Source organism: Canis lupus, chromosome 20 (genome assembly GCF_003254725.2).
Source record: "Canis lupus dingo isolate Sandy chromosome 20, ASM325472v2, whole genome shotgun sequence".
Classification (NCBI taxonomy): domain Eukaryota; kingdom Metazoa; phylum Chordata; class Mammalia; order Carnivora; family Canidae; genus Canis; species Canis lupus.
The window spans coordinates 49,373,867-49,401,816 of NC_064262.1; the positions used below are offsets into that span (position 1 = coordinate 49,373,867).

The following is a 27,950-nucleotide window of genomic DNA, read 5'->3' on the forward strand; positions in this document are numbered from 1 at the left end:
CACACTCAACATGCGGTTCAAACTCATGACCCTGAGATGAAGAGTCCTGTGCTCTACCGACTGAGCCGGCAAGGTACCATTCCAAGTGGAAGCTACCCCAGCTAGGATCTGAGCCTCAGTTCCCCCATCTGAAGGGGGCACGCTGCCCCTCCCCCCTCACACCGAGGTTCTGAGATGGGATGTCCAGAACGGCTGTTCCCCAAGCCCACTGAGCCCTAGTGCTCAGTGGCTGTCCCTTCCTGGGCCTCGTGCACCCACAGAGCAGCATGCGGCAGGGCTGTTACAAAGGCGTTTCGTTTATTCTCCTCATCAGTGTCACTGATATTCTCATGGTTCACATTTCCCAGTGCGGCTCCTCTCCTTACAGTAGTTAATGTGCAATCTCACTTACGGGCCCGGGGAGTGGGGGGTCGGCCCAGGGCGGGGAGGGCGTTGGCACTTCACACGGACAGGGCGGGCGGTCTGTCCTGCGTGAAAGAGGCGGGTGAGTGGGCGGCCGGGGGAGGTGAAGAGGGGGGCCCCACAGTCTTTTTTTTTTGCGTTGGTCGGTGATTCTCCATTCGTGCTCCTCCCTGGGCTGCCCGGGGTGGGGGGACCATGCAGCTCAGGGCAGGGCAGGGCAGGGCAAGAAGGAAAAGCAGCAGGCCGCCCAGGAGGTGGGGAGGGCAGGGCGGGAGGGAGGGGCGCAGGGGTGGCTCCTGGGGTAAGGCACAACCCTGTCTTTGGCTCTCCTGGTGAGGAGTTTCCTCCCCTGTGCCCCTGCCCGGCCCCTCCCCCCAACACACAGTCCCGGGAGCCAGGGGCACCTCCTGGGGTCCCTGAAATGAGGGGGCTCTGCCACCCAACCCAGTGCTGCAGGGGCTTGGAGGAGGGGCAGGGGCAAGCCCCACCCAAGGACAAGGCAGGGAGGGGCTGGGCAGGGGCCTCCAGGACAAAGGTGCGGGGAGGGAGAAGACCCCAGTCCCAGAGAGCTGGCCCCTGCTAAGGCCTGAAGGAGGGGAGCGCCTAGGGACTCCTTCCTTGTAGGGTCTGGCTGGAGCCCCAGCCGGCCCCTCGGCCTCGGCCGGCCCGGCAGCTTGCCAAGTGACCAGGATATTGTGCTTTGGGATCGATGCTGGGGTAGGATGTCAAGGCCAGGACGAGGGCGTGGGGGAGGTGCGACTAAGGTGCTTGTGCTTTCGCTGGGGTGTCGACTCCCCCCCAGACACTGGGCCGGCTGAGGACTAAGGTGCAGGGGCCGGGCCATGCCAGCTGAGAGCCAGGACTCCAGCCAGACCAGGCACCCCCACCCCCACAAGATGTCAGACCAGTGGGGGCTGCTGGGTGGTGGGGGAGGCCTCCAAATCAGATTCCAAGGGTCCCGTCAGGGCTGGCCACCCCCACCCCCCACCTCCCGCCATCCCCCTGCCTCTGGAGAGGCCGCTGGGAGCAATGGGAGCAATGGGCCAGTCAGATCCAGGAAGGAGATGAGAGGCAGTGGGACCAGGGCTGGAGGGAAAAAAGGTAAAATTGTAAAGAAACGACACCCAGTGTGGGGGGACAGGGAATAAAAAAGAGAACCCTCCAGAGTTCACATGTAAAACTCAAAAAAAAAAAAAAAAAAAAAAAAAAAACCCTCGCGCTGGGCAAGGACAGAAAGAGGAATGGTTAGAGAAAATTCTGCAAACTGCTAACAATGGAAGCGGGCCCTGCCTTGTCCCCAAGAAGCTGGGCTCAGCCAATGGGCCAAGGCCAGGGCCACCCTTCAAATGGAGCCCTGCTGGGAAGCAACGGAGCGAGAGGGGACCTAGTCAGACCCACGGGAGCCCCAGCAGAGGCCTGGCCGAGTTCTCGCCTCAGAAATGCGCACCCACACTACACACGCACACACACACACTCAGCCTGCCCCCAGCCCCCACCCCGTCCTGGCTGCCTTGTCCCCGGGGACTGAAGGGGACATCCGACACAGTCCCGTTGGTTTGAAAAATAAAAGGAATCTTATACTTCAATATTTCATTAGCTAAAAAAATGCTTTAAAAAGTATGTACAGTGGGTGGGGACAGGGGGGTGGGGGAGGGGGGGGAAGGGCAGCAGCCCCCCAGCCTGCTCCCCTGGCTTCCAGCCCTGGCCCTACTGCCTCTCATATCTTCATTTGTTTAAAAGCAAAACTTTTACACACGTGCGCGCGCACACACACACACACACATGCACGCATACACACACACACACACACACACACACACTTCTGTGAGCCCAGGAAACCTCTCGTTCTATTCGCAGAGACCTTCAGCAGGCCCCCAAGAGCCCTCCACTCAGGACTTGCCCCTCTCAGGCCCCAGGGGACAGGTGGGGGCAACAGAGGTGGGCGAAGGGTCAGGGAGAGAGAAGGGCACTGGTCCTGCCACCGCCCACCACCTTAGGTCAGTCGTGGAGTTGCTCTGAGCCTGGGGTCCCTCGGCTGTGAAATGGGCGGTCCCCTCGGCCTCGCCTACCCCAGCCCCCAGGTGCAGGGACAGACGAGGGAGACAGGAAGGCGCTTTTGGAAACATGGAAGCACTGGGAGGTGGTGGCAGGAGGGGTCCTGAGAACCCTGGGGAGGGGGCCTTCCTGAGCCCCCCCAGGCCGGCCCCTCCCCACCTGGCCTGGTGAGTGGGGAGACCACTGCTGGGGGTTAGGAGAGGAGGAGCGGAAGCTCCCCAACTGCACCCGAGTGCGCTAGAGACGGCAGCGCAGAGCTCGCACCAGCTGCTGCCCTCTCCCGGCCCGCTCGGATGGGGGGTGGAAGGTGGGATGGAGGGAAGGCAGAGGGGCTGGGAGCATGCAGCGCCCCCCGCGGGTCCAGGGAAGGGACAGACAGTAGCTCGTGACCAAGATGGTGGGCGGGTGTGACCGGGGAGGGAGGGGAGTGTGACGGCCCCGCGGGGAGGGTCCGGTGGTAGTTACTGGAGGGCCTCGGCCGAAGGGCCGGCCTCGCCGTCGTGGCTGGCCGTCTCGAAGCTGTGCTCCACGCCCATCATGTCCGGCTCGATCTTGCCCGTGTCGCTGATGAAGGTGGTGTAGGCATCGCCCTCGGCCATGAGCACCTTGAGCTTGGGGATCCAGCTCTTCCGGACGACACGGCGGGCATTGGTGCACATGTCAGCTGCGATGGCGTTCATCTCGCTCTCCTTGAAGTTGGGAGCAAAGTTCTGGCAGTAGTCTGTGAGGACAGAGTGGGTGCCTCAGGCAGAGCTTGGCCCTGGCCTCTCACCTCAATGACAGATCAGCCACATGGCTCCTTAATCCCCAAACGTGTGCAGACACGCATGCCACCCCAAACTCCCCTCAGAAGTGACAGAAAGGAGGACTCGCAAACCAGGATGCTAAACCGCATCAGCTGGCCCCGTGCCTGACTGAGGTCAGCCATGTGTGAGGTTTGAGGATGACCCCTTGAAAAACCTGGGTCATTTGCCATAATCTAGGAATGGGGAGATTCCATGTGAAAACCTAGACTTCCCTCCTGACAAATGGCTGGGGCCTTCCTGCTTTATCACCCCGGTGACTACTTCAGGACCTTTCCCCCACGCCCATCCCCACAACTGACATAGGCTTATCTTAAGTGCCACCCCCTCCAACCCACCACTATGAAGAAATCTCATACCAAATGAAGAAACATCTAACCAATCACAGGCCTCTTCTCAACAAGCCCAGACTGAGCTTCAGAATCCTCCTTAACACCACCCCCCACCCACCTATCAGGGTCAACACCAGAAAGGACCATCTGCCTGCCTCAGACCCCACCCCAGCCTGACTCCAGAAGGCCAGACACTCACACTTGACAGCGTGAAGGACGCGACTGTCCAGCGGTTTGCGGCTGGGGTTGTTGGAGGAAGAGCGGATGCCGGTGCCACAGCTGTTAGCCAGTGTGTTCCTGAGGTGGGGGGCATGACGGAGGGGAGTCAGGCCCCCCTGTGGTGGGGGAGGATGGGGCAGCCCCCTCCCCTCCATCCGGGGTCTGTGAGGGCCTCACCGGTCAAAGAAGGAGGCCAGGAGGCGCCGCAGCAGGACCTTGTGCCGCGTGCCCGCGCTGACATGGCAGTTCATGAGCTGCGCCCTCGTGATGTACACATTGGTGCCTGGAGTGGGGAGCAGGAGGGTGGCCGGGGGCCCCAAACTGCCACGTTCCCCACTTGGCCGGGCCCTGGCCTGGGCCCCGCCAAGACGCTCCCTGACAACTCGCCCCAGCATGGCCTCGTCAGCGATCAGGAAAGGACAGATGGTGGTGCCACTGTCCACGAGCACCTACAACAGGCCGGGCCTGGCTTGCACATGTGTGGCTTTTGCCCACACAACCACCTGGGCATCAAAAAGAACAGGCAGTGGAAGCTCACACTGAGGCACCCTGCCACCAAGAGCCAAGATTCTTAACCACTGTGTTAGTTACCCCTCCAACCACCCCATGAAGCTGCTAAGGTACACGGGTGGCCAACAATGCCAGCCAACAATCATACCAGCCTCTGGGCTGGAAACCTGGAGGCCAGTCTTTGGCACGTAGCAATGCCAAGGGCTGTCAGCTGCCTTAGTACATAGCCAGTGGGTGGCAGCGGGGCTGGGGCTGGCCCCTGTGTTTGGCTCCTAACCACCATCCCCAAAGCCACTGGCTCAGAGGGCACAGGGGCCCACAGTGGGAGGAGGCAGGGAATCTGGGGAGGAAGTGATGCTGGCCCACCTGTCACCAGCTCCAGCTTCTCAGAGGGGTCACCCTCATCGTAGAGCTTGGGGTGGCAGCGGTTGCCAATCTGGTTGATGAGCTCAGCCGGGAGAGATGCCAGGTCTTGCCGCACCCGGATGCGATTCCGGGACTCAGGGGCCACCTGCTCAGGGAGGGCCTCCACCTTCTCGGCTTCGGGGGCAGAAAGCAGCATGTGTCGGGGACAGGAACTGCAGGGACCGGACTGGGGGGGGGGGGTGGGCAGGGACCGGGCTGGGGGGGGGTGGGAGCAGGGCAGGGCAGGCACCTCACCTGTCTGGCCAACATTCATCATGCTGTACATGGTGTACATGTTGCAGATCTGCCGGTACTGCTCATCCGTGCCCTCCTCGCCTGCGTCCTCCTCTTCATCCTCCTCATTGTGGTAGGAGCCAGGGCTGTCGCTGGTATAGGCGCTCGAGGTGCCCGGGCTGGTCCGCTCTGACGTGCTGGGCCCACTCACCACACCCCCTGCTGCCGCCACCGCTGCTGCCGCTGCCGCCCCCCCAGCAGGCTGCCCAGCGCCAGCCCCTGCAGCTGCTGCCACAGCCACGCCGGCAGGCTGTGCTGCCGCCACCACTGGGGCCTGTTGGGGCGGCCGGTTGGCAGCCAGGTCCGGTGTGGAGAACTTGGCCATCTTGCGGCTGCCATTGCCACCGCCACTGCTGCTGCTGTCCCACAGCCTTTTGGCCACAGGTGTGCACTGCACGGAGTCCGACTCCTGCTGCTCCGTCTTGACACGGGACACCAGGGGCAGCGGGGTGCCACAGGCTGGCCAGCTTGACGTCTGAGCCACGGGGCTCTGGGGCTCGGACGATGGGGCCTCCTCAGCGTGCAGGCCCTGTGAGTCGCAGCTGGGGGAGCTCACCTTGAGGAAGAACTCGGTGCCCTTCTCCATGATCTCCTGAATCTGCAGGAAGCCGGCCGTGTACATGAGCAAGAACTGGTCACCCACGTTCATGCTCAGCCGGCCCGTGTAGCAGAAGCTGAGGATCCGCTGGAAGGACTGGGGCTGCACAGCGGCCGGCAGCTCCACCACTGCACTCCGGCTGCTGTTGAACAGGTCCCGGAAGTAGGAGCTGCTGGCAGCAAGCACAGCCCGGTGGGCTTTAAAGGCATGGCCCTTGACGACCACAGACACATCACAGTACAGGCCTTGCAGTCGCTGCTCATTCAGACACTCCAGGATGCTGTTGCCAAAGTTCGGGATCTCCATTTGCAGGGTCTGGGCCATGGTGGCAGCTGCGTGGGGGACAGGGGGAGACGAACAGGGGGACGGTGTCAGGCAGCAGCCTCATTCCCCATCGCCCCCCACCTCTCTCACAAGCCTCATCTGCCATAGGGAGACACATGGGAGCAGACATCCACATGGTGGAATTTGCCGTGGTTGTGAGAATTGCCCAGAGCCACCCACGCCCTCAGTTCCAGCCTCTACGACAGACTGTCAAATCAGTTAAGGCAGCTACAGAACTGGGTGGCCGCAGTTGTCCCCTGCAGACAGGGGGGCAAAAGCATGCACACACATGTGTGCTTCAAGACTAAATGAGTGAGTGAGTTAACACGGTGAGCATCCCGTGAACATTAACCATCACCAGCGCTACACACGAAGGGTAACTGCAGGACACTGGCCTCAAAACACCAAGGGGGTCAGGGGCATCTGATTTTTCACACCGCATCCAAGTGGTGACCAGGTGACCCCCCAACCACCATTGGCCGAATGACTGAATGACCACTCAAGAAACTCTTTGAAGCAGCACGAGAACATTACTGGTCATCAGGGCAATGCAAATCTGAAGCACAATGAAACACCATTTCATACCAGCGAGGCTGGATAGAATAAAAAAGACAGACAACAAGTGTTGGCAAGGAGGAGATCGGAATCCTCCTACACTGCTGGTGGGAATGTAAAATGGTGCAGTTGCTATGGAAAACAGTCTGGCAGTTCCTCAAATGATTAAACATGAAATTACCATATGACCCAGCAATTCCTTTCCTTAGATTTATTATACCCGGGAGAAATGAACACCTATATCCACAGAAAAACCTGTACGTGAATGTTGATGGCACCATTCACAATTGCCAAAAAGACAGATGCAACCCCAAGGTCCATCGACTGGTAAAAAGCTAAATAAAATATGGTCCTGTCATACAATGGAATATTATTCAGCCATATAAAGGATGATACATGCTACTATGGGTGAACCTTGAAAACAATATGCTAAATATAAGGCAGACAAAAGGACTGTGTGTTACGTGATCCTGCTTATATAAGATGTCCCAAACAGGCAAATCTGGAGCCAAAAAAAAGCGGACTAGTGGTTGCCAAGGACTAGGTGGGGTGTGGGGTGGTGAGCAGAAGGATGCAGGGGTTTCTTCTTGCCTTAATAAAAAATGGTCTAAAATTGTGGTCATGTGCACACAATCTGAAGAGTTGATCTTTGAACACGGCTTTGAACTGTGTAGGCCCACTTATACACAGAAATTTTTTCAATAGTTCAGTACTGTAAATGTATTTTCTCTTCCTTATGATTTTCTTCCTTTTGTTTCTTAAATAATGTCTATACCCAAGGGGTGGGGTTTGGACTCACAACCCCAAGATCAAGAGTTGCATCTTTTTTTTTTTTAAGATTTAACTTATTTATTCATGAGAGACACAGAGAGGCAGAGACATAGGCAGAGAGAGAAGCAGGCTCCATGCAGGAAGCCCCATGCTGGATTCAATCCCGGGGCTATGGGATCACGCCCTGAGCCAAAGCCAGACACTCAACCACTGAGCCACCCAGGTGTCCCAAGAATTGCATGTTCTACCAACAGAGCCAGCCAGCAAATCTTCCTTATGATTTTCTTAGTAACATTTTTTTCCTTCAGTTTACTTTACTGTATATAACACATAACATACAAAATATGCGTTAATTGACTATGTTATCAGTAAGGCTTACAGTCAACAGTGAGCTGTTAAGTTTTTGGGGAGTCAAAAGTTATACACATGGACTTTTACCTTCACTTGCACATTGGTGGGGGGGTGTTGTTAGCACCCTAACCCACTTGTCTTTCAAGTGGCTGGCAAGGAGGAGATCGGAATCAGGGTCAACTGTACTAAAAAACCATTCAATTATACACCTTAAATGGACTCCATGGTATGTGCAGCTCAATTAGGCTGAGGAAGGAAGAACCCATACTTGCCATGAACATTCTGGATGTTTTGAATTTTGAAGTTGGTGATCATGCTTATTTACAAAAAATAGGTTAATATTTTATTTTATTTTTTTTTTAATTTTTATTTATTTATGATAGTCACACAGAGAGAGAGAGAGAGAGAGAGAGAGGCAGAGACACAGGCCGAGGGAGAAGCAGGCTCCATGCACCGGGAGCCCGACATGGGATTCGATCCCGGGACTCCAGGATCGCGCCCTGGGCCAAAGGCAGGCGCCAAACCGCTGCGCCACCCAGGGATCCCTTAATATTTTAAAATAAAGATGCGTAAAATCACACCATACACATCCAATTTATGCAGATTAACCCCCAAGTTTTGGAGGGAGGTTAGAAGTGAAAATTTAAGGAACAGTCTGTGTGGAGCGCCTGGGTGGTGAAGTCAGTTGAGCACCTTTCTCTTGGTTTTGGCTTGGGTCATGTTCTCCAGGTCCAGGGTCAGGCCCCGCGTGGGGTTCCATCCTTAGCACAAAGTCTGCCTGGGATTGTCTCTCCCTTTCCCTCTGCGCCTCCTCCACTCTCTCTCTAAAGTAAGTGATAAATCTTACCCCCCAAAAAAAGGAACTGTCTGTGACCCTGCTCAGGCACTCCTCAAATGTGAACTTCTGCATCACAGCCTATTCCATCAGTGCACATTCCGATCCAAAACTGGGCATGTCCAATACTTTGAGGGCACTCATAAAGGGGCTTTGAAGGACAGTGTGGCTTTATAATTGCACCCATAGTAAAAGTGAGTTCCCTGCAATTCTATAAAATATATAAGGCAGTGGTCCTGAATGGGCAGGGTGGGATGAGAAAGGAGGAAAGCAGGTGTGCAAAGGCCCTGGGGCAAGTACCAACTAGAGCCCTCGGCTGTTTCCCATTCCCAGATTAGCTTTCATGCATCTTTCACATTTTTCATTCACTGGTGAGTCTATTCTGAGCTGCTTCCACAGGCTGAGCACTGGGACACAATGGAAGCTGGCACCCTATGTGGTTCAAAGAAGGCTGCACAAATAAAAGCAGCCATGCACTCATGAACCAACTCACTCCTGAGAGCAAGAACTCCAAATCTCTACTTCTCCATTTGGAAACAAATATTGATAAGGCCAACCAGATCCATGCAATTTCAGTCTGTCCTCAGGAAGTTGCTACCTGAGGGAGACACGGGCAGGCCCTGCCCCTCCTGGTCCCCATGCTACCAAAGAGCTGACTGCTGACCTGCAGGAAGCAGTTCTCTGAACCCTTTTGGCAGATAGAGGGGGCCGATTTCATACTCTCAATTCTCAGATGGGAAAACTAAGGCCATGGGGAAGTTAAGAACTGTTCTGAGGTCATTAGTCAGTATATAGTAGGGACAAGAGTCAAACCAGGGTCTGTGTGGGCACTGAAACTTGGGACTTCCCTTGACTATGCCAGCCTCCACATCCTTGTCATCGTCAAAATCACAGTCACCTCCAGGGGAAAAAAAATAGGGCCATATGTGGGGTGGAGACAGGGATTCCCCCATTGGAAGGCAGCACACCCCTTCCAGGGGCTCAAACTCGGGGCCAGATGGGCTAGGAGCTGGCCCTCTGTGTGGAGATAGGAGAAACTGAAGCAGAGTGCAGGAGTGGGAGTGGGAGGACAGAGCCCAGAGTCCACTCCACAGGCCTGAAAGCCCAACCTGACTCCTAAGCTGCTAAAATGAAGGTACTTCAGGCACTGGGGTCCAAGTGACCAGAGTCAAGGGGGTCAAAGGAGAGGCTAGATTTCAGTCCCAAAGGAGCTCTAGACCCTAGCTTGGAAGGCTCATACTATAAGGGGGGGGGAGGCAGGACCAAGGCAGGAGAGGCCTGCAGTAGAGTCAGAGCACCCCCTCAACCCCAGACCTGGTTTCAGATGCCAGCCCCTCATCTCTTTGCCTTGGTTTGTTCATCTGTAAACGGGGACTCATTCATCCAACCCACCTCAGTAAACTGCAAGGCACAAGGTATATAGCTCTAAAGACGGGCTGCTTCCGTATGCAGTTGGCTGGCGGAGAGACAGGGAGTGATACAACCGGGGCGAGGGTGTCACTGAGGGGCAGACTCTGGGAGTGAGACAAAGGGCAACCAAAAGTCTGGGGCAGGAAGGAGTGAAGTGCAGTCTGGAGACCACCCCCCCGCCCCCCAGGAGACCAGCGTTGGGAAGACCAGCTGCTGGGAAGGGTGTGGGAGTGTGTGCCTGGCCTGGTGAGAACCAATGTTCCTGACGGAGCAGTGGGAAGCTTGGGGCAAGGGAGATGCAGGCCCAGACCAGCCTGGGGAGAACTCTGAACAGCAGGATGGAGAAGGAAAACAAGTGAGACACAGGGCTGGGCCAGTGGCAGGGACAGGTGGCAGCAGCAGGGACAGAGAGAGGAAGTCAGACCCAGGGATGAGCAGCTGTGAAGAGGTGGCACCAAAGCAAGAATAAACGACTCCAGTTTGGGAAGCGGCAGGCAGCTGCACCCAGGAGTTGCAGAGGGCATTCTGAGGGGTGCTCCCAGCTGTGTGGTGTGTGCCAGGTGCTGCGGCAGGCGCTCTCCTCAGGGTCCCCTCCACAGTGGGTGCTAGGACTGCCCCACTTTATAGGTGGGGACTGAAGTGCAGCCCTGCTCCTTCCCGGAAAGCTGGACTTCAGGGCCTGACCACTCACTGGGAGTCAGCAGAGGATGGCTGCTCAGGGGAAGCTCAGCAACAGGAGCGCTGAGGTCCCTGGGGTAAGAAGGAGGAACACACACTGGAAAGGGCCTCCGAAGGTGAGAGCCACCCAACAGTCGGGCTGGGGTCCCCCAAGCCTTGTGAACCCCAGCCTCAGAGCCCAGCACCCATGGCTTTGAAGCCCTTGATTAACCATTTGGGAGGGTGAGGGAGACAGTGTAAATGGCCCAACCAATCAGTGCAGAGGCCCCCTCTGCAGTGCAGGGGAGTGGGGTGGCTCTCTCTCGACCCTTTGTGGTCTTGTTGCCCTTGCGAGGATGGGGAAGGCGTGGCCATGGCTGGTTTTAGAAGCTTGGCGACAGACCACCCCCAGGCTCCCTTCCCTCCTTTTGTGCCTGGGCAGCTAACCTAATCTGGTCCCCTGGACCTCAGAAGGGAAGAGCTGCCCGGGGCGAAGCCCCTAGCCCACACCTGCCCTGTGAGGGAGGGACCACGGAACCACAATGCACACCCAGAAAAACCAGGTCTGAAGTATCTGGTACCTGGCTTAGGTCACCTGCTGCCTTAGGAAGAGATGTGATGGAGCCAGAGTTAGGGGGTCTCTAAATCAGCCAACATTTCTGTCCCCACCAAGCACACTGCACAGCTCTCTTACCTCAGCCAGGTCTTTCCCCAAACTGCATACCCTGCCCCAAGGACCCCTTTCCTCCCACCACCCACATCCTCCTCTTCCACCCTGTCACCCCCTGGCTCTGAGAATTCTCCAGACTAGAGAAGATACCTCTCTTCTGCACACTCTCCCCACCACCCATCCAGTGCCCTTATGCTTACCTCTGAGAACACTAAATCCCACTTGACTATAGACGCCCTTAGGGCAGAAAACCTCTGGAATCTTCTCTCCTCACAACTTGGCATATTAGCCTGCTCATCTTCTGGGGTCCTCAGAACCCCCCAAGGGAAGGGGCAGCCCCCAACCCTACACAGGGCCGAGGGGACCCTCCTAGCATCGCTAGTGTCCTGGCCCCAAACGTGAGCAGGTCTCCCAGCGAGATGCAAGGGCCCAGCACACGGTTTCCATGACCTCCCAAGTCACTCAACAAATATTTGCTAAGCGTCTGCCTGGGGCATGAAGTGCTGGGGAGCCCGGGGCAGGCCAGCACTGAGACAAGGCCTGCCTCCAAGGGCTCATGGTCTGATGGGGAATGTGGCCATATATCCAGAGTCACACAGATCAATGTGCTGCATACCTGGGCTTCTGATTTCTTTCTTTTTTTTTTTTTTTTTAAGATTTTAATTATTTATTCATGAGACACACAGAAAGAGGCAGAGACACAGTCAGAGAGAGAAGCAGGCTCCATGCAGGGAGTCCGATGTGGGACTTGATCCTGGGTCTCCAGAATCACACCCTGGGCTGAAGGCGGCCTTAAACCAATGGGCCACCAGGGCTGCCCCAGGGCTTCTGATCTTGCCCAGAAGAGGTGGCATTATAGCTGATATCTGGCGGGGGACGACAGATCTAATGAGGTAGTGGTGGAATGGGAGCCTAGCCATCAATGTACAGGAAAGTCATGCAGAATCCCAAGGGTGAAGCAGGCATAGTCCTTCCAGAAAGTGAAGGTAAATAAAGCTGATCCAGGGCTTAATCCTTGGTCAACTCTCTCTTCCCAGAGATTGAACCCAGAGATTCAGGGATCTGCTCTGCATCTAACTATGCCCCTTGCCCCAATGCATGTGTTGAAATCCTAACCCCCAACATGTCTATATTTGGAAAGAGTCTTTAGGAGGTAATTAAGATTAAACTAGAACGTAAGAGTGGGGCCCTAATGTGCTAGGACTGGTGTCCTTAGAGAGATCTCTCTCTAAGCAGACTTACTTCATCTCGGACTTCCAGCCTCCAGAACTGTGAGCAACGTCTGTTGCTTAAACCACCCCATCCTTGGCATTTTGTTATGGCAAGCTGACTCAAAGTCAGGCTTGAAGTAACATCCACTCATCTACAACACCCCCATGGAACGCCTGGTCTCAATTTCCTGTGGGTCCTGGACCTGCATATATCCCACCTGAGTTGGTGTCACCAACCCCAGTCCGCTGGCCATAGCTCTTACCAGCTCTAGCCCTCTTTGCTTGAGTCAAGACCCTCGGATTCGATCCCAAACACTTTTAAAACCAGTTCTCAGCCCCAGCTCTGACTTCCTAGAATGCTGTCCCTGAGATGGCAACAGGGCTTGAAATCCTCCCACTCACCTAGCTCGAACTTCCAAAGACAGAACCTCTCCCAACCCCAATTCCTGTGCTTCTCTGGCTTGATTTTTCCTCCTTGGTGCTTCCTACAGTCTAATTAGATGTGTTTCTGGCTTGTGTCAGCTCTCTCAGGGCAGAATGGCCGCCTGTCTGGTTCATACTACAGTGTCCACTGCCCTTAGGACCAGATCAGCACACAACAGGGACTCAGTAGTTGTTTGTGGAATGAAGAATTACTTCCATTACTTCCTACCTAACTCTCTGTTCTGTTGCACATTAGCATGACTGAAACAGTGGTGCTCAGCAGAGGCAGAGGTCTCTGAGCTGGGCAGGAGTGCCACCCACACCACAGGGAGAGTCACTGGGGCCAGTGTGGAGGGTGCTGTGCAGATGGGTGCCCTCCCCTGAGAGCCACACCAGGTGCGTGGCCTGCAGTCAGGGTCCCGCTCTGGGATCAGTGTCACTGAATTATGGATTCCCACCAACTGCTCATAAACCACCGGACCATGCTGGAGTGTAGGAGGCTTAAACTGGAAGTGCTTGGCAGAGCAATTCCTGGGAGTGGGAGTGGAAACTGCCAGTGGTTCAGAAAGGGTTCCAAATTCTCCAGGCAGCAGGAGCTAGGGGTACAGATGTGCACTACCACCAGGGACGGTCTTTCCAGCTGACTTTCCAGGGAAGTGGTAAGCTGCTCAATGACGTGTCAGCCAATTAAGGGAAACCACCAATCCCAAGGACCAAAGGCCCTTGGAGAGTCCTACAATCCTTCATGCAGCTCAACATGAGGTCAGAGTAAAGGTGGGGGGAGGGGCAACACACCCCAAGGCTGCTCCAGGAACCTTCTTAGCCTATAGCCATTCGGACCCTCTGCAGGAGCTGAACTGGAAGGCAGCTTAGGCAAACATTTGTTAGCAAAGAACAAAGTTATCTGACTGTACAGATCCCTACTGTTGGCGTTTTTTTAACTTTTAATTTTTATTTTTTTAAAGTAATCTTTACAACCAACATGGCACTTGAACTCACAACCTCAAGGTTAAGAGTCCCCAAAATTAAGAGTAGCATGCTCCTTCAACTGAGCCAGCCAGGCGTCCCCCTACTGTTGGCATTTTTTAAAGTACGTGCACATTTGATTCATTTTCTTTTCCCCCAAAATGCTGCCATTAAATCCTCGGTGGGTAACAGGATTGTGACAGGGTGATAGCTGGCCATTAGCATTTACATTGCCCCTACTGTGCACTGGCACCTGGCAAGAGCTCATTTATACTTCTTGCTAGTTTCTGAGGCAGAAATGACTCTTCCCGCCATTTTCTGGGTGAGGAGAGCAAGGCCTAGGACTGCACCCAGGCCATCTGGCTCCTGTCCCAGAATCGGGAGGTAACAGCAGCTGAGGCTTCCTGACCACGGCTGGCCCCTGCCAAGCTCGTGCTCTGCATGGTCTCATCACTCCCCAAGGTAGGCAGCCACCATGCTTAGACCCATTTTGTGGATGAGAAAACTGGGGCTCAAAGACGCCGGAGCCAAGAAAGGCCAAGAGCAGAGCCAGGGCTCTTTATCCTCACAGGATGTGTCCTCTCCAGAAATGGGGTCTTGGGTGCCCTCTGAGGGCCAGAGTGGGTGCTGCTCCTTTGGCTCTCCTGGGGGAAAGCCTTCTCCTTTGCCCAGCCTCCCCAGCCACTGTCCAGCCTTCCTCCCCTCCCTGCCACCTCCAGGAATGAGCAGTCTAGCCCAATGCTTCTCCCTCTCTCCTCCCACTTCTCACAGCCCTCAGGAATCTGAGGCCTCTGCCTGCAGCAGCTCTGCGGAGAAGGAGATGGGCAGCAGCCCTCCCCCTCCCCGCTGGCCCACCTTTATGCCCCCGTGCCTTCAGTCTCAAAGGACCTGGTGGCAGCAGCGACGCCAAGGGTGGGGAAGGGAGCCTCAAGCGCCAAGGCCCTGAAGGACACACGCACCCAAGGAAGGAGGCTGGTAGGGCTGCAGTGCAGGTGGCACCTGGGATGGGGCTTATGGACATGCTTGGAGGCCATGTGGGCCCTTGGCAGGGCTTGAGAATCCGAATCTTATTATTTTATGTGAAGCTCAAAGCTTTCTGCTTAGAACCGTGCTTCCCTTCCTCTATACCACCAGAAAATACTGACCTAGAGCAGTACTCGCCCCTTGACATCAGGCTTCCCAACTATAACATGGGCTGAGTAAGCAGCAGCCACCTCACAAGGCTGTTTCAAGATCACACCACCAAGCAACATGGGTACATGGGTGCTTACCCTGTGACTGGCAGTAACACCAACTGTTATTATTAGTTATTTCCCTTCTGTCTGTCCCCCTAAGCCCCTTGCAGGGCTGTGAACTCCCTGACAGCAGTGGAGACATCTCACACTACTCACCAGCTCCTAGAACCTCATGCCATTTTATGATAAATCAGGCAAGACTTCCTGAGGGCTCTCCATCCAGTGCCTTCCTAGCATCATCAAACACCCCATACGCCAACCTCTGTGTTCCTCATAGCAACACAAGGATCCCCTGACCTTGACCCTGCATCCACTGGGGCCAGATCATCCTCTAGGGTGGGGAACTGCCCTGTACATTTTTTTTTTAATGATGTTGAGCAGCATCCCTGGCCTCTACACCCACTAGAGGCCAGTACCCGCCTCAGCTGTGACAGCTAAAAACGTCTCCAGACATTCCCCAAGTATCCCTTAAGAGGGGGCAGAGTCATTCCTGATTTGAGAACCATTGCTACACAGGTATGCCTGCCTGTCCTCACTCATCAGAAAAGGAAACAGGAGATGCCAAGGTTACGACTTTTGCCCGGGGTCTCATGGTTGAGCAGCGTGGTGCTAATGGTGGAATCAACCTCTACTATAACAAGTTTGCTTGCCTTTACCCAATCCCTGCTTAATTTGGAAAACAAAGTCACTGTCCTCACCGAAGTTTCTTGGGTCTCTAAGGATGCTGAGACATTCACCAAAGGAGGCAGCGCAGGAGAGCCGGGATGGTGACCACAACCACACACTGGGCACAGCCTGCAAGAGCCACCAGACCAATCCCACTCCATAGCATCTGCAGCTCAAAGGGCCCTCCAGGGGGGAGCCGGAGGGATGACATTCTCAGCCAAAGGGGGCCAGGAGCAGAGGCAAGGAGATGAGCCTGCACGCTCTTGCAGTGTGGACAATGGGCACCCAGGGTGTGGAGGAGGAAAGAGATGGGGGTGATGAGCAGCACAAAGGATCCCAGAGAGGGAGCACGGGCCATCCCAAGTACCACCAACTTGTCTTCCAAGTCCAGGAGGCTCCTCATCACCTCAAAAACAGGCTCCCTTCTCCATCACTTGTGCTGGCGCTGGCACTGACCCTGATGAGCTCTGAGTCAGACCTGGCTGGACCAACCCCCAACCCTCTTCAAACCAGTGTCTCCAGGTTCACCCCCACAATAAATCCTCCAAGACCGATTGAGACTCAGCCGTCCTTGCAGCCTAGCCTGGTTCACTGGGGCTCCCGACTGCCTGGCCAGGGCCCCGGACTTTACAAGGCCTGGATGCAGGCCAAGGGGTCTGCACTTCAACTGGGGGGCAGTGGGGAGATCCAGGAGACCCCGAGACCGGGCGCTTTTCTGCAAATGGCACTAAGGGTCTTTACCTTCACACCACTCAGGGCCACCACTCAGTCCTTCCCTCATGAGGACAAGATATTTAGAGTACTTGGCAGGAGGCTGGCACATGCTCAATAAAGGCTTTCAATGTGCTGTCCCCTCTGCCCAGAACATTTGCTCCTCCCTGCCCCAGCTTCCCCTACCAGGCTGATTTCTTCTTATTCAGGGCTCAGCTCTCCCACAAGCTTTCTCTGACCACTCAATTTGAAATTCTCCATCCCCCCCTCACCCCCCACCCCAGATCTGTAATTCAGGGCTGCTCCCCTGGCCCCTAGCAGACAGTCGACACCCTAGTGAAATAAAACTGTCCCATGAGTCCCTTTACTTGTTGTCCTTGCTATTTTAGCCTTCTCTGGCACCCCGGGTCTGTGTGCCCCTTAGTCTGCACAGAAAAGCAGCTTTTGAGTGCCTTCTCTAGCTCCAGGCGCAACTCAGAGCCACTACCCTCCTCTGCTATCCACACACCAGGGCCAGTCTCCACCAGCATCTGGCCCTGTTCCAGCCACGTGACCAGAGGTAGCCACCCCCACCCCACCCCACCCCCCACCCGTTCTCAGTACCCAGCCCTGAGCCCCAGCCCGTGCCACAGAAGCCAGTCTCAGCCCGACCAGGCAAGGGAAAAGTATCTTTAAGTGGGGCTGTGGCCCAGTTCCCCTCACTCCCAGAACCAGGAGGCAAGCCAGAGAGAGGAAGGGGAACAGGGCCCAGGTGGGATCAGTGCTAGGAACTACAGGGACAGTGGGGGAAGGCAGGGAACGAGGGTGACAACCCATCATTAAACCCAGGCCTGGGTGATACCACTCAACCCAGCAGTTTGTGGCTCTTGCTTCAGGTGCTGAAGATCCCAAGGACACAATGGTAACAATTAGCCCTGAGAGAAGGAAGGAAAGTGTGGAGGTCTGACCGGGGACCAAAAAGGGAAAGAAGGAAAAAGAAAAACCAGACAAGCAAAGCAAGATGCAGCTCTGCAGCCAGGCCCCATCCTCAGACTGCCTCCCCTTGCCAGCCTACAGTTCCATGACCCCTGACCTCTTGGCTTCCGGAAGGGATGGTGGGGGGGGGGGGGGGATAAGGTGTGACCTGGCCTCTGAGAAAGAAGCTTACACTATTCGAGCCCCCCACCCCCACCCCAAACACACCAAGAAAATTTTGTCCACAAAGGTACTGACCTATCCCTTGGGATGGGCAAGAGAAAAGGCCTGGGCACAGAATTCCCACCAGGGAATCCAGAACAGTGGGAGCTCCTCCAGTCATGCCCCTTCAAAAGCTGGCCCGGGAGACTGTGGGTTTGAGCTGAGGGCCAGTCAATCCCAGTCTGCCACTGACTAGTAGTGTGGCCTGGGACAAGCCACTCAGAGCCTCAGGTTCCTCCTACCATGGAGAAGGCCTAAGCCGACCCAGTGGTGGTGAGCAATCAATTCCCAGCAATCAGGCCTGAGCCAAGAAGAGCACCCCAAAGGCAGAGCCCTGAGGCCAGTACCCCCAAAGGCCTGGGCCAGGGTGTAGGTGGTACCAGAATTGATATCCTCAGTGGCCTGCCTTCGCCCCATCAGGAGCCTCCCAGATACAATGAGCTTTACAGGCTCACCTCCAGTTCTTCACCTCCGGGGAGCTGGTGCCTGGGAGGCTATGGTATAAGATGGTGGCTGTGAGGTCCCATCCCTTAGGCTTAAGCCCCAAGGCTCTGCTCTCAAAGAGTGGGGAAAGAATCTAGCAACCCAGATACTCAGGTAAGGGCAGTTGGGCTGCCTCCCTGCAGATATATATGCCCGAGCTACATTTTCTCGACTTTCCCAAGCTGCCCACACAAACACCCACTGGGTGGACCAGCACCCTGGAAAAGCCAGCGGGGTCTTGCCCCAAGGGTAGGTCGGGGACCCAGAGCCTAACTGGGATGAGGAAAAGAGGAAAGACCCCAGGTCGGGCCCAGAGCTAACACCTGGTGGGGAAAGAAATGGCAAGTGCCTTTTGAGCGCACTAGTTTCTCGGGACGCCCGGTATCGCTGCCACTAGCCCAGCCCAAAGGCGCTGCTTTCCCCCTCTCCCAAAGCTCCCACAGAAGTTCCTCAGCCTACCTGATGGCCTCCGTGACTGGCCGTCCCCCTCACCATCTCTCCAAGCCCTAACCTCATATGACCCCTGCAAACACCTCTGGGATCGCCTATCCGCCCCCACCCGGACTAACTCCGCCCACACCCACCCTGCCCCACTTCCTGGGCTTCTCCTCAGCCGCCCCCAGGCCTGTAACCTGACCCACCCACCTCCTCCGGCGCCCGGACACTACCTGCAAGCCGGCCCCTCCCCGCCCCCCTCCGGGCCGTTTCCCTCCGGCCGCGCCGCTCTCCCCTCCTCCCCCACACGGCCGACCCAAAGCCTGACTCCTCCTCCCCCTCCCCCCGGCCTCCCCGGGCGCCTCCTCACTTTCCCTCCTCTGGCCCTCCAACTTCCCGGGCCTCCGGCACCTGCCCTGGCCCAGCCTGGCGCCCCCCTGCCGCCGAGCGAGTGGGGGGAGGTCTGAGCCCAATCCCGCCACCCCCAAGCCCCACGGCCCGGCCCGGGACCGGACGCTCAAGGCCGCCAGCGAGGGCCGGGCCTCTCCACACTCGCCGGTCCGAGCATAGTGCAGGCGGAAGACCCGGCTGCTTTTCTGTCCGAGGAGGCCCCCCGGCCCTCCCCGCTCAGCTCTCTACCGGCCCTCGGATGCCCTCGGGCCGCCCCGGCGAGAGGAGGCCGGAACCGGGCCTGGGGCGGGCCGCCTCACCTGCGCCGTGGCCGCGCTCCGGGGGCTCCCGGCGGGCTCCGCAGCGGCGGCTGGGGCCGGGCCTGGGCCCGGGGCGCGCCCCCCTGCGCCGGGGCCTCGGCCTCCGCCTCCGCGGCCTCCGCGGCCTCCGCCTCAGCAGCAGCGGCAGCCGCGGCGGCCATTCATTGTGGGCCAGGCCGCCCCAGCCGAGCGCCGAGCGAGCGCAAGCCGCGCCGCCGCCGCAACCCGGCCGGGGAGGAGCGGCCGCGGCCCCGCCCCCGCACCGCCCAGACCCCGCCCCCGAGGCCAGGCCAGCTGAGCGCCGAGCGCGCCCCTTCCTCCCATCTCCGTCCTCTCCGTTCGCCCCTCTGGGTCCCCGCCAGTACCTGGGCTCTGCTGGAGAGTTCCACTGCCGACCCTGCCACCTTCTAGTCCCGCGACCTTGGACCCGTGCCTCTGCCTTTCGGAACATTCGTTTCCTGTAAAATGGAAACGAGTTCTATTTATTGTGCCAGGCACTGTGCTAGGCTCTTTATGGGAATTATCTCGCTTAAACGTCACAGTAACATTACACACTTAGACACGCTTTATAGAAAGGGAGACACACAGAGCTGAGAAAAACTGCGCAAGATGACCAGCAAATACGTGGTGGTGGGTGGCAGGAATCAAACCCAGACACAAGAATCGACAATAAAAGTTAACGCTTTTGTTTATGCCATGCCAGATTCCGTTGTAGGCATTTAACCTGCACTAACTCGCTTAGAACTCCCCACAATCCAATAACGAACGTTAAAAAGTTCTGTCCATTTTGCAAATGGGCAAACTTAAAACCATAGAGAGGGATAAAAACGAGTGACCAGGCGAGCTGGGATTGGAACCCAGGCAGGGGAGACCACTACGCTCTCCCCAAGTCCTACACCAGGTAAACCTACTGAGACCTTACTACGTGAGAGGGACTGTTTTGCACAATTTCCAGGCATTCTGTAGTTTAACCTTTGCTCTATATTTGGAAGCTAGCATTCTTATTTAACAGGTAAGGAAAGTGAGGCCCAGAGAGTTTAAGCAACTTGCCAAGACCATGTGGCAGGGCTGAGATTCAATCTCAGTAAATCTGATTTCAGAGCCTTGATTATTCCCGCAGAGTTCCTCGAAATAATATGCTTGCAGCACTCAGTACACAGAAACCGATCAGTAGGTGTTGAATTTCTCCGCTTCCCGCCCCCTTTCTGCGCCTCACCTTCCTCATCCGTGAAATGGGGCGAGTGATGAGTCCCCTCCCGGGGGAGCCGAAGTGATTAAGGCTAGCCACACTACTTTCCGAGCTTTCCGCGGTGCATTTTGATCCCGGCCACCCACTGTAGGTAGCATCACTGATTGGCTAAAATCTATCATGTGACCTGCCCTCCCACTGTGCCAAAATGGCGACGCCCAGGTCCTAATCCGGGAAACGTGCACCCAGAATATCTCGGTCCTCGACACCTCGGGCGAGGGTGAGAAAGGCTTTGGCGTCGCGGGGATGGATCCAGGCCAGGGTCGGGCCCTCTCGAGGGCTTCTGGCTTCTCAGGGGCCGGTCCTCCGAAGATGGGGTGTGGTGTCCCCCTACCGAGGCCGCCGGGTCTTCTTAATCTTAAGGTGTAGGATACCTGGCTCGGGGACACATCTCTCTGATGCGCTTCCTATGCCCTCCCCTGCCCGCCGCCCCCCCCGAACCAGGCTTGGCGGGTAGAGGCCCCCGCGGATGTCCCGTGCGAGAATCCTTCCGTGGCTAAACCTGACTCTCCGCTCCGCCTGCAGTCTCTGTAGAGCCGGGTTTATGGAGGGGCAGCCGCAAGGGCTGCCGAATCCGGCCGAAATGGAGAACGGCACTAAGCCCTGCGGAGAAGAGCGCCCCTCTGAGATTCAGGAGACAACTGTCACCGAGGGGGCCGCCAAAATAGCCTTCCCCAGCGCCAACGAAGTCTTCTACAACCCAGTGCAGGAGTTCAACCGGGACCTGACGTGAGCAGGGGTCTGGGGCCAGCGTGGCAGAGGGCAGTGGAACTGCAAGGATGGGGGGGGTGGTGAGCTAACCCTCCGTCTCCCGCAGATGTGCCGTGATCACCGAGTTTGCTCGCATTCAGCTCGCGGCCAAAGGAATCCAGAGTGAGTCGAGGTCCCCACTCCTGGTGGGCGGAGGTCACACAGAGCTCTCTCCCTGCCCCGCCTCCCTTTCCCTTAAAGTCCTGAAAGGCTCCGGCCACACACACAGCGGGCCTCGGGCTCATTTCCTTCAGGCTTTCCCCAGGGGCTTTGAGGAAGATCTTCCATGAATTTTCCGTTTACTGAGAAATAGGGGGAGGTGTCTCAGAGGAAGCTTTAATATCCCCTGACTTGTGCTTCTGGGTGGCTGCAGTCAAGGTACCAGGTGAGAAGGACGTGCAAAAGGTGGTCGTGGACTTGTCAGAGCAAGAGGAGGAAAAGGCTGAGATGAAGGAGGGTGCAAACCTGGCCCCAGGAGACCAACCTCGAACAGCTGCCGTGGGGGAGATCTGCGAGGTGGGGCCTGAACATAGCAGGTGGCAGCCCTGGAGTCCTCCAGTCATGGAGGAAGGAAGGCTCCTGAGGCGGCAGAGCTATAGGAAGTGGGGAGGGGGGGGCGCTCCTTGGTGCCCAGCAGAGGACAGAGGTATCCATGTAAGTGGGGCTCCCTGATTACCCCCAACAGGAAGGCCTTCGAGTACTGGAGGGTCTGGCAGCCTCCGGCCTACGTTCCATTCGCTTTGCGCGAGAGGTGCCCGGGCTCCAGTCTGTGGTTGCCAATGATGCCTCTGCCCGAGCCGTGGATCTCATTTGCCGTAACGTGCAGCTCAACGGTGTGGCCCACCTGGTACATCCCAGGCAGGCAGATGCCCGGTAGGTTTGGGGCCGCAGAGCCTGATGGCTGAGAGGTGCATGCTAGAACAAGGCTGCCTGGGCTTAAATCCTAGGCCTGTCGTAGTCTTCCTCTGTGACCTTGGGAGAGTGCCTCAGTTTCTCTGAGCCCCAGTTTCCTTGTCTATAACACGAGGATGTGAGTGTTACAGGAGTTGTAATACTAATGCTGTGTTGATTAAATGAGAGATGGTGTTTGGCCAGAAGCATGTACCATTGTGGTTTCCCTTTTAGACTTCTCCACCTCTGGTACTTTTATTCATTCTATGAACCAGCATATGTATATCTAGTCTAGTCGTTTGCTCTGTGCCAGGCATCTGTAAACAAGACCGACAAAATCCCTGACCTTGTGGCATTCACATTCTAATGCAGGGGCCTTGCAAACAACCCCCCGGTGAGGCCAGGTGCCTGGTTTTTTAGAGGCCACCAGCTAAGAATGCTTTTTGCATTTTTAAAGGGTTAAAAAGGGTACCATTTGTGGCCTACAAAGCCTAAAATACTTACTCTCTGACCCTTTACAAAAAACAAATAAAAAGTATTTGCTTAAAAAGTACACGGTTTCCTGACTATTAAAAACCTGATAGGAGGGGCACCTGGCTGGCCCTTTTGCGCTAAGCATCTTTCCCTGGGGTATTGGGATTGACCCTGAGTCGGGCTCCCTGCTCAGCGGGAGTCTGCTTCTCCTCCCTCTGCCCTGCTCATTCTCTCGCTCACCCTCTCTCTCAAATAAATAAATGAATAAAATATTTTTTTAAAAAAGACGACCTCATAGGAAACAAAAACCATAACAAATAACAAGACAAATGAGTAAACTGTATAATAAGCTAGAGGTGAAAAGTGCTGGGGTGGGGGGTGGTTGAGGGTGGAGTAGGTGATGGAGGAAGGTGGTGGTTGGGTTACAATTTTAAATAACACAGGGTCAGGGCAGGCTACACTGAGAAGGTAGCATTTGCATTTCCTCACCTACAAAGGGAGCAATAATCATTTCAAATCCATTGATTTATCTGGAAGATTATTTGAATCAATGAGTTAAGAGATCTATGGGGCACCTGGGCCTTGGGCTCAAGTTACGATTTCCGGGATTCGGGATCCCTCTGCTCAGCAAGGAGTCTGCTTCTCCCTCTCCCTGTGTCCTCCCCCTACTCCTGATCTCCCTCTCTCAAGTAAATAAATAAAATCTTAAGAAAAAAAAAAAGATTTGTAAAATGCTTGAAACAGTTGTCAGGTACATACATGTTACATCTCCACTGGCTCTTACTATTGCCATTGTTAGACATGAGTATGCTGAGGCCCAAGGAGAAAGAGTCACTCAGCAAGTGGCCTTGCCAAGACATGAACCTAGGCAGCTGGCCCCCAAATCCAGCCCAACATGGTCACACTGAATGAGTGAACATGAGTAGGGGACAGAGCAGGACCCTCCCTGTGCAGGGGGCTGAGGACCTGGCCTTCTTGCTCCCAGGATGCTGATGTACCAGCACCAGAAGGTATCCGAGCGGTTTGATGTCATCGACCTGGACCCCTATGGCAGCCCTGCTCCCTTCTTGGATGCAGCTGTGCAGGCTGTGAGTGAAGGAGGTGAGGCCATGCTAACTCGAGGGTGAAGAGTGGCTGACACGGGTGTAGAGAGGGGACTCTCGGTTCCTGACTGCCCAAGCCCTCCTTGCAGGGCTGCTGTGCGTGACCTGCACGGACATGGCAGTGCTGGCGGGGAACAGCGGAGAGACGTGCTACAGCAAGTATGGGGCCATGGCCCTCAAGAGTCGTGCCTGCCACGAGATGGTGAGGGGGGCCCCAGCCCTTTCCACCCTGCAGACCTGCTGAGCTGCCTCCAGGCAGCCAGGGCCAGATCCATCCCGAGAGTTCCAGACAAGCATGTCTATAACCAACATAGTCCCGAGAGCCTGGCCTGCCAATTCTGGTCATTTGGGGGGCAATGGTTCTGCCCAGGGTAGGAGCCCGTGATTAGTTATGTCATCTTTCCTAATATATCATCTCTTTTAAAATTTTTAAAATTGCTTTTTCAAAATTGCTTTTTAAGACCATTTTTGGGTCTGGGTTTGGTTCACATCCTAGCTTTGCCAGTGTCATTGGACAATTGATTTCATCTTCTGGGGCCTTGGTTTTTGCATCTGTGAAATGAGCATGATGAGCATGGGTTGCCATGGGGATTCAAGGAGGCAGGGGGTGGCTGCATCCATGGGCCCAAATGGAGGATGTCCCATCTTTGTTCCTTAGGGGCCCTGTCGTCAGGTCAGCCTGGGAAACCAGAACGCAGGTCCTTGGAGCCCATCGCACGGGGCACGCTGACATCACTAATTGGAATACATTCAGTTTAGTGGCCCCGTGTGTTCCTTAATGGTGTAGTGCCCCCCTGCAGGGCCATAAAGAGACACCAACTTCTGTGATTTCGTAGACAGAGGTAGCTGAGGCATTCAGTTGGCAAGGGTCATGCAGCCAGGATGCTTGAGGCTGGGCCTGGAACCCAGGGAGCTGGCCCTGATCTGTGTTGTGAGCGCCTTGTGTGCCACCAGGGTGGCGGGGAGGTGGCAGTGGAGGCATGAGGATGGCTGATGGCCATTTCCCACCCCCAGGCCCTGAGGATCGTCCTGCACAGCCTGGACCTCCGAGCCAACTGCTACCAGCGCTTCGTGGTGCCACTGCTCAGCATCAGCGCTGACTTCTATGTGCGTGTTTTCGTTCGTGTCTTCACCGGCCAGGCCAAGGTCAAAGCCTCAGCCAGGTTAGTCTGGGGCAAGGAAGAGTGATGAATAGAAGGAGGCAATGGGGCCTTTTGGGGCATTGGGAGGGCGGGGCATGATGCTACCCCGGGGAAATGGGGGTCCAGATGGGGATGAAGTCAGCCCGAGGGAGGAGTTGGGGTGTAGTAATCACGCTGGGAACATGGGGCCACCCCTGTTCCCCCACAGCAAGCAGGCACTGGTATTCCAGTGTGTGGGCTGCGGGACCTTCCACCTTCAGCAGTCTTGGCAAAGCGTCGGGAGCCGCTGGTGGCCGGTGAGCAAGGGTGAGCCGGGGAGGAAGGTGTAGGGGGAGTCCCAGGGTCACTGTCCCCTCCCACCACCCTTATCTATCTGCAGGGTCAAGTTTTCTGCAGCCTGCGGTCCCCCGGTCGCTCCGGAGTGTGAGCACTGTGGGCAGCGACACCAGGTGAGGCAAGGGAGAGGAAATGGGGGGAGGGGGGCGGCACCACTAGGATCGTGGTGGTCTTGACCCCTGCCCATCTGGCTGCCAGTGCGTGTGTGTCTGTAGCTTGGCGGTCCTCTGTGGGCAGAGCCCATCCATGACCTGGACTTCGTGGGTCGTGTCCTAGAGGCTGTGAGCACCAACCCTGGCCGCTTCCACACCTCGGAGCGCATCCGAGGGGTCTTGAGTGTCATCACTGAGGTGGGGGCTGGGCCACGACGGGGAGGGGGTGGGGAGCTCCACCTGTGCCCCACCATCCCTCCTCCATCTGCCCACACCCATCGTGTCCCCCCTCGCAGGAGCTCCCGGACGTGCCTCTCTACTACACGCTGGACCAGCTAAGCAGCACCATCCACTGCAGCACGCCCAGCCTCCTACAGCTACGGTGAGGGTCCCCCGGGTGCCCTCGGGCAAGTCCAGAGCCTCTCAGGCCAGGGTCTCCCATAAAACAGATCCAGCGTGCCTCTGCACGGGAGCTGGGAACACAGCTCGGAGGCTATGAGCCTTGGCGAGGGGGGACAGCCTTATTCTTACGATCACTGGCATTATGCAGGCCACGCAGCCCCCGTGAGACGTCCAGCTGCACTGGTCCAGTCGAGTGGCTCCCACCCACACAGGTCAGCACTGGCTTTGGGGTCCGGCCCCCCACCCACTCTGCTGACCGCGGCCCCTCCTGCTCCCCAGGTCGGCCCTCCTCCACGCTGGCTTCCAGGTCTCACTGTCCCACGCCTGCAAGAATGCGGTGAAGACGGATGCCCCCTCTTCGGCCCTCTGGGACATCATGCGCTGCTGGGTGAGGGCTGGTCTGACCGGAGGGTCATGGGCAGGCAGGACACGGTCAGGCCTGCATCCCCTGACCTTCGAGCTTTGCCTCCCAGGAAAAGGAGTGTCCGGTGAAACGGGAGCGCCTGTCAGAGACCAGCCCGGCGTTCCGCATTCTCAGCGTGGAGCCCAGGTACGGGCACCGCCAGGGCCGCCCCAGGCAGGGGAACCCCCGTGCGTGCAGACGACACAGATACTTCCCCACACAGACACCTGCTCGTTCGACTGAGACCCAGAATCTTCCTCCTTGCCCTCCCCTTTTGCCCCTGCCCTGGTCTGGGTGCACCACTGCCCACCTGCACCCCCGGCCCCCACCCGCTCCCCACCCAGTCTGTTCTCCCCACAGCAGCGAAGGTACAACCAGTGAGCCAGATCACGGATGCCCTGCGCTCAGAACCCTGTGCCTCCCACCTCACTCACTAGAGACCAGAGTTCTACCTGCAGGCTCTGCAGCATCTGCCTGACATCTCCTGTCCTCCTCTGTCCAGCTCTCCCCGCCTCACTCACTCTGTTCCGGGCCAAACTCCCCAGGCACAACCCCACCCAGCCACCTTTATCAGGGCTTTTCTTCCCTTTATCCTGCTCCATTTTTTTTCAAAACCCTTACTCGTGCCCTAACACCATATCATTTGCATATTTCTGATCCGTCCCACTGTCTCATGTGCTAGAACATGGGCTTTACCACTGGCAGCAGATTTGAGGCACCACAGAATAGACACTTGCTAAATGTTTATTTAAATGGATGAGAGTCGGGACGCCTGGGTGGCTCGCCTGGGTGGCTCAGCGGTTGAGCGCCTTCGGCCCAGGGCATGACCCTGGGGTCCTAGGATCGAGTCCCGCATCAGGCTCCCCTCATGGAGCCTGCTTCTCTCTCTACCTATGTCTCTGCCTCTCTCTCCGTGTCTCTCATGAATAAATAAAATCTTTTTTAAAAAATAAAAAAATAAATGGATGAGGGTCCTGACAGGCAGACGCAGTCTTCTCGAAGCTCATGGAGCTGCACTGCGATTGGCAGGTGGTCTGTGCACACCCGCAGGCCTCTGCCCCTCAGCCCCGACTCCCGCTTCCCGCTTCCCCAGGCTGCAGGCCAACTTCACTATCCGGGATGATGCCAACCCCAGCTCCCGCCAGCGAGGACTCAAGCGCTTCCAGGCTAATCCCGAGGCCAACTGGGGCCCCCGGCCCCGCGCCCGGCCAGGGTGAGTGAGAATACAGTGGCGGTGGGGCTTGGCCAGGGCAGGGGGGCACAAAGGCCAGACGGGGTCCCAGCTACTCCCTCTCCCTGCACAGGGGCAAGGCTGCAGGTGAAGCTATGGAGGAGAGACGCAGGCTGCACCAGAATAAGAGAAAGGAGCCCGCGGAAGACCCAGTCCAGCGGGCTGCCCGGCTCAAGACGTTTCCCTGTAAAAGATTCAAGGAGGTGAGGCACCCTCAGCTGGCCCTGCAGCACCCGGGGATCCCCCTCCCAGCAACAGGATACGGCCAAGGGCCAATCAGGGCCGGGACACCTGGGGTAGGCAAGGGGTAGGAGTGAGCTCCCCATCCAGGAAAAGGACCCAGCAGAGGCTGCTGAGCTCTGGGCTAGGGTTCACACCCCCCATCCTCCCACCAGGGCACCTGTCAGCGCGGGGACGAGTGCTGCTACTCCCACAGCTCCCCAACACCCGAGGACGCTGCTGAAGCCACCCCCAATGACGGTCCCAAGACCCCTTACCAGAACCCACCAGGGCCAGGCGTCGCCACTGGTCCCGGAGTAGACTGAGCCAATAAAGAGATGTCATCTCTTCGCCGGTCTTGTCTGAATGAGAAGGCTGCCTGTGGTCTGTC

General features: G+C 56.7%; 2 protein-coding genes across 4 annotated transcripts; one reads left to right on the forward strand and one right to left on the reverse strand.

Moving 5' to 3' along the window:
- Positions 1-278: 278 nt before the first annotated feature.
- On the reverse strand, positions 279-20,557 carry NACC1 (nucleus accumbens associated 1). 3 transcript variants are annotated; one of them, XM_025457736.3, is made up of 8 exons: positions 20,424-20,557; positions 19,573-19,665; positions 4,982-5,950; positions 4,688-4,861; positions 3,989-4,094; positions 3,792-3,889; positions 2,923-3,178; positions 279-467 (listed from the first exon to the last, which is right to left on the reverse strand). In XM_025457736.3, exons 3-8 carry the CDS (start codon positions 5,940-5,942, stop codon positions 371-373), a joined length of 1,692 nt encoding a protein of 563 aa, XP_025313521.1. In that variant the 5' UTR covers positions 5,943-5,950; positions 19,573-19,665; positions 20,424-20,557; the 3' UTR covers positions 279-370. The 3 variants fall into 3 exon arrangements, with proteins under 3 accessions (XP_025313521.1, XP_025313523.1, XP_025313522.1); XM_025457738.3 differs by having other exon boundaries at positions 279-3,178; XM_025457737.3 differs by lacking the exons at positions 19,573-19,665; positions 20,424-20,557 and adding an exon at positions 19,208-19,438.
- TRMT1 (tRNA methyltransferase 1) lies at positions 20,527-27,926 on the forward strand. The gene is given in 18 exon segments (XM_025457730.3): positions 20,527-20,676; positions 20,982-21,185; positions 21,274-21,329; positions 21,580-21,722; positions 21,892-22,079; positions 23,557-23,672; positions 23,764-23,876; positions 24,689-24,837; positions 25,025-25,079; positions 25,081-25,112; positions 25,196-25,265; positions 25,368-25,502; positions 25,601-25,686; positions 25,986-26,094; positions 26,180-26,256; positions 27,203-27,322; positions 27,414-27,543; positions 27,736-27,926. Coding segments are annotated over 17 exon segments (1,914 nt in total). The 5' UTR covers positions 20,527-20,676; positions 20,982-21,000; the 3' UTR covers positions 27,886-27,926.
- The last annotated feature ends 24 nt before the right edge of the window (positions 27,927-27,950 follow it).

What these genes read in the sequence shown, in the direction of transcription:
- NACC1 (XM_025457736.3), bottom strand. Translation starts at nt 5,942, where the DNA reads ATGGCCCAGACCCTGCAAATGGAGATCCCGAACTTTGGCAACAGCATC. An exon ending in GAAGCTGGAGCTGGTGACAG is followed by an intron (nt 4,095 to 4,687) that starts GTGGGCCAGCAT and finishes TCCCCACTCCAG; the next exon opens with GCACCAATGTGTACATCACG. An exon ending in CCTTCGGCCGAGGCCCTCCA is followed by an intron (nt 468 to 2,922) that starts GTAACTACCACC and finishes TCTTTCACGCAG; the next exon opens with GACAGACCGCCCGCCCTGTC.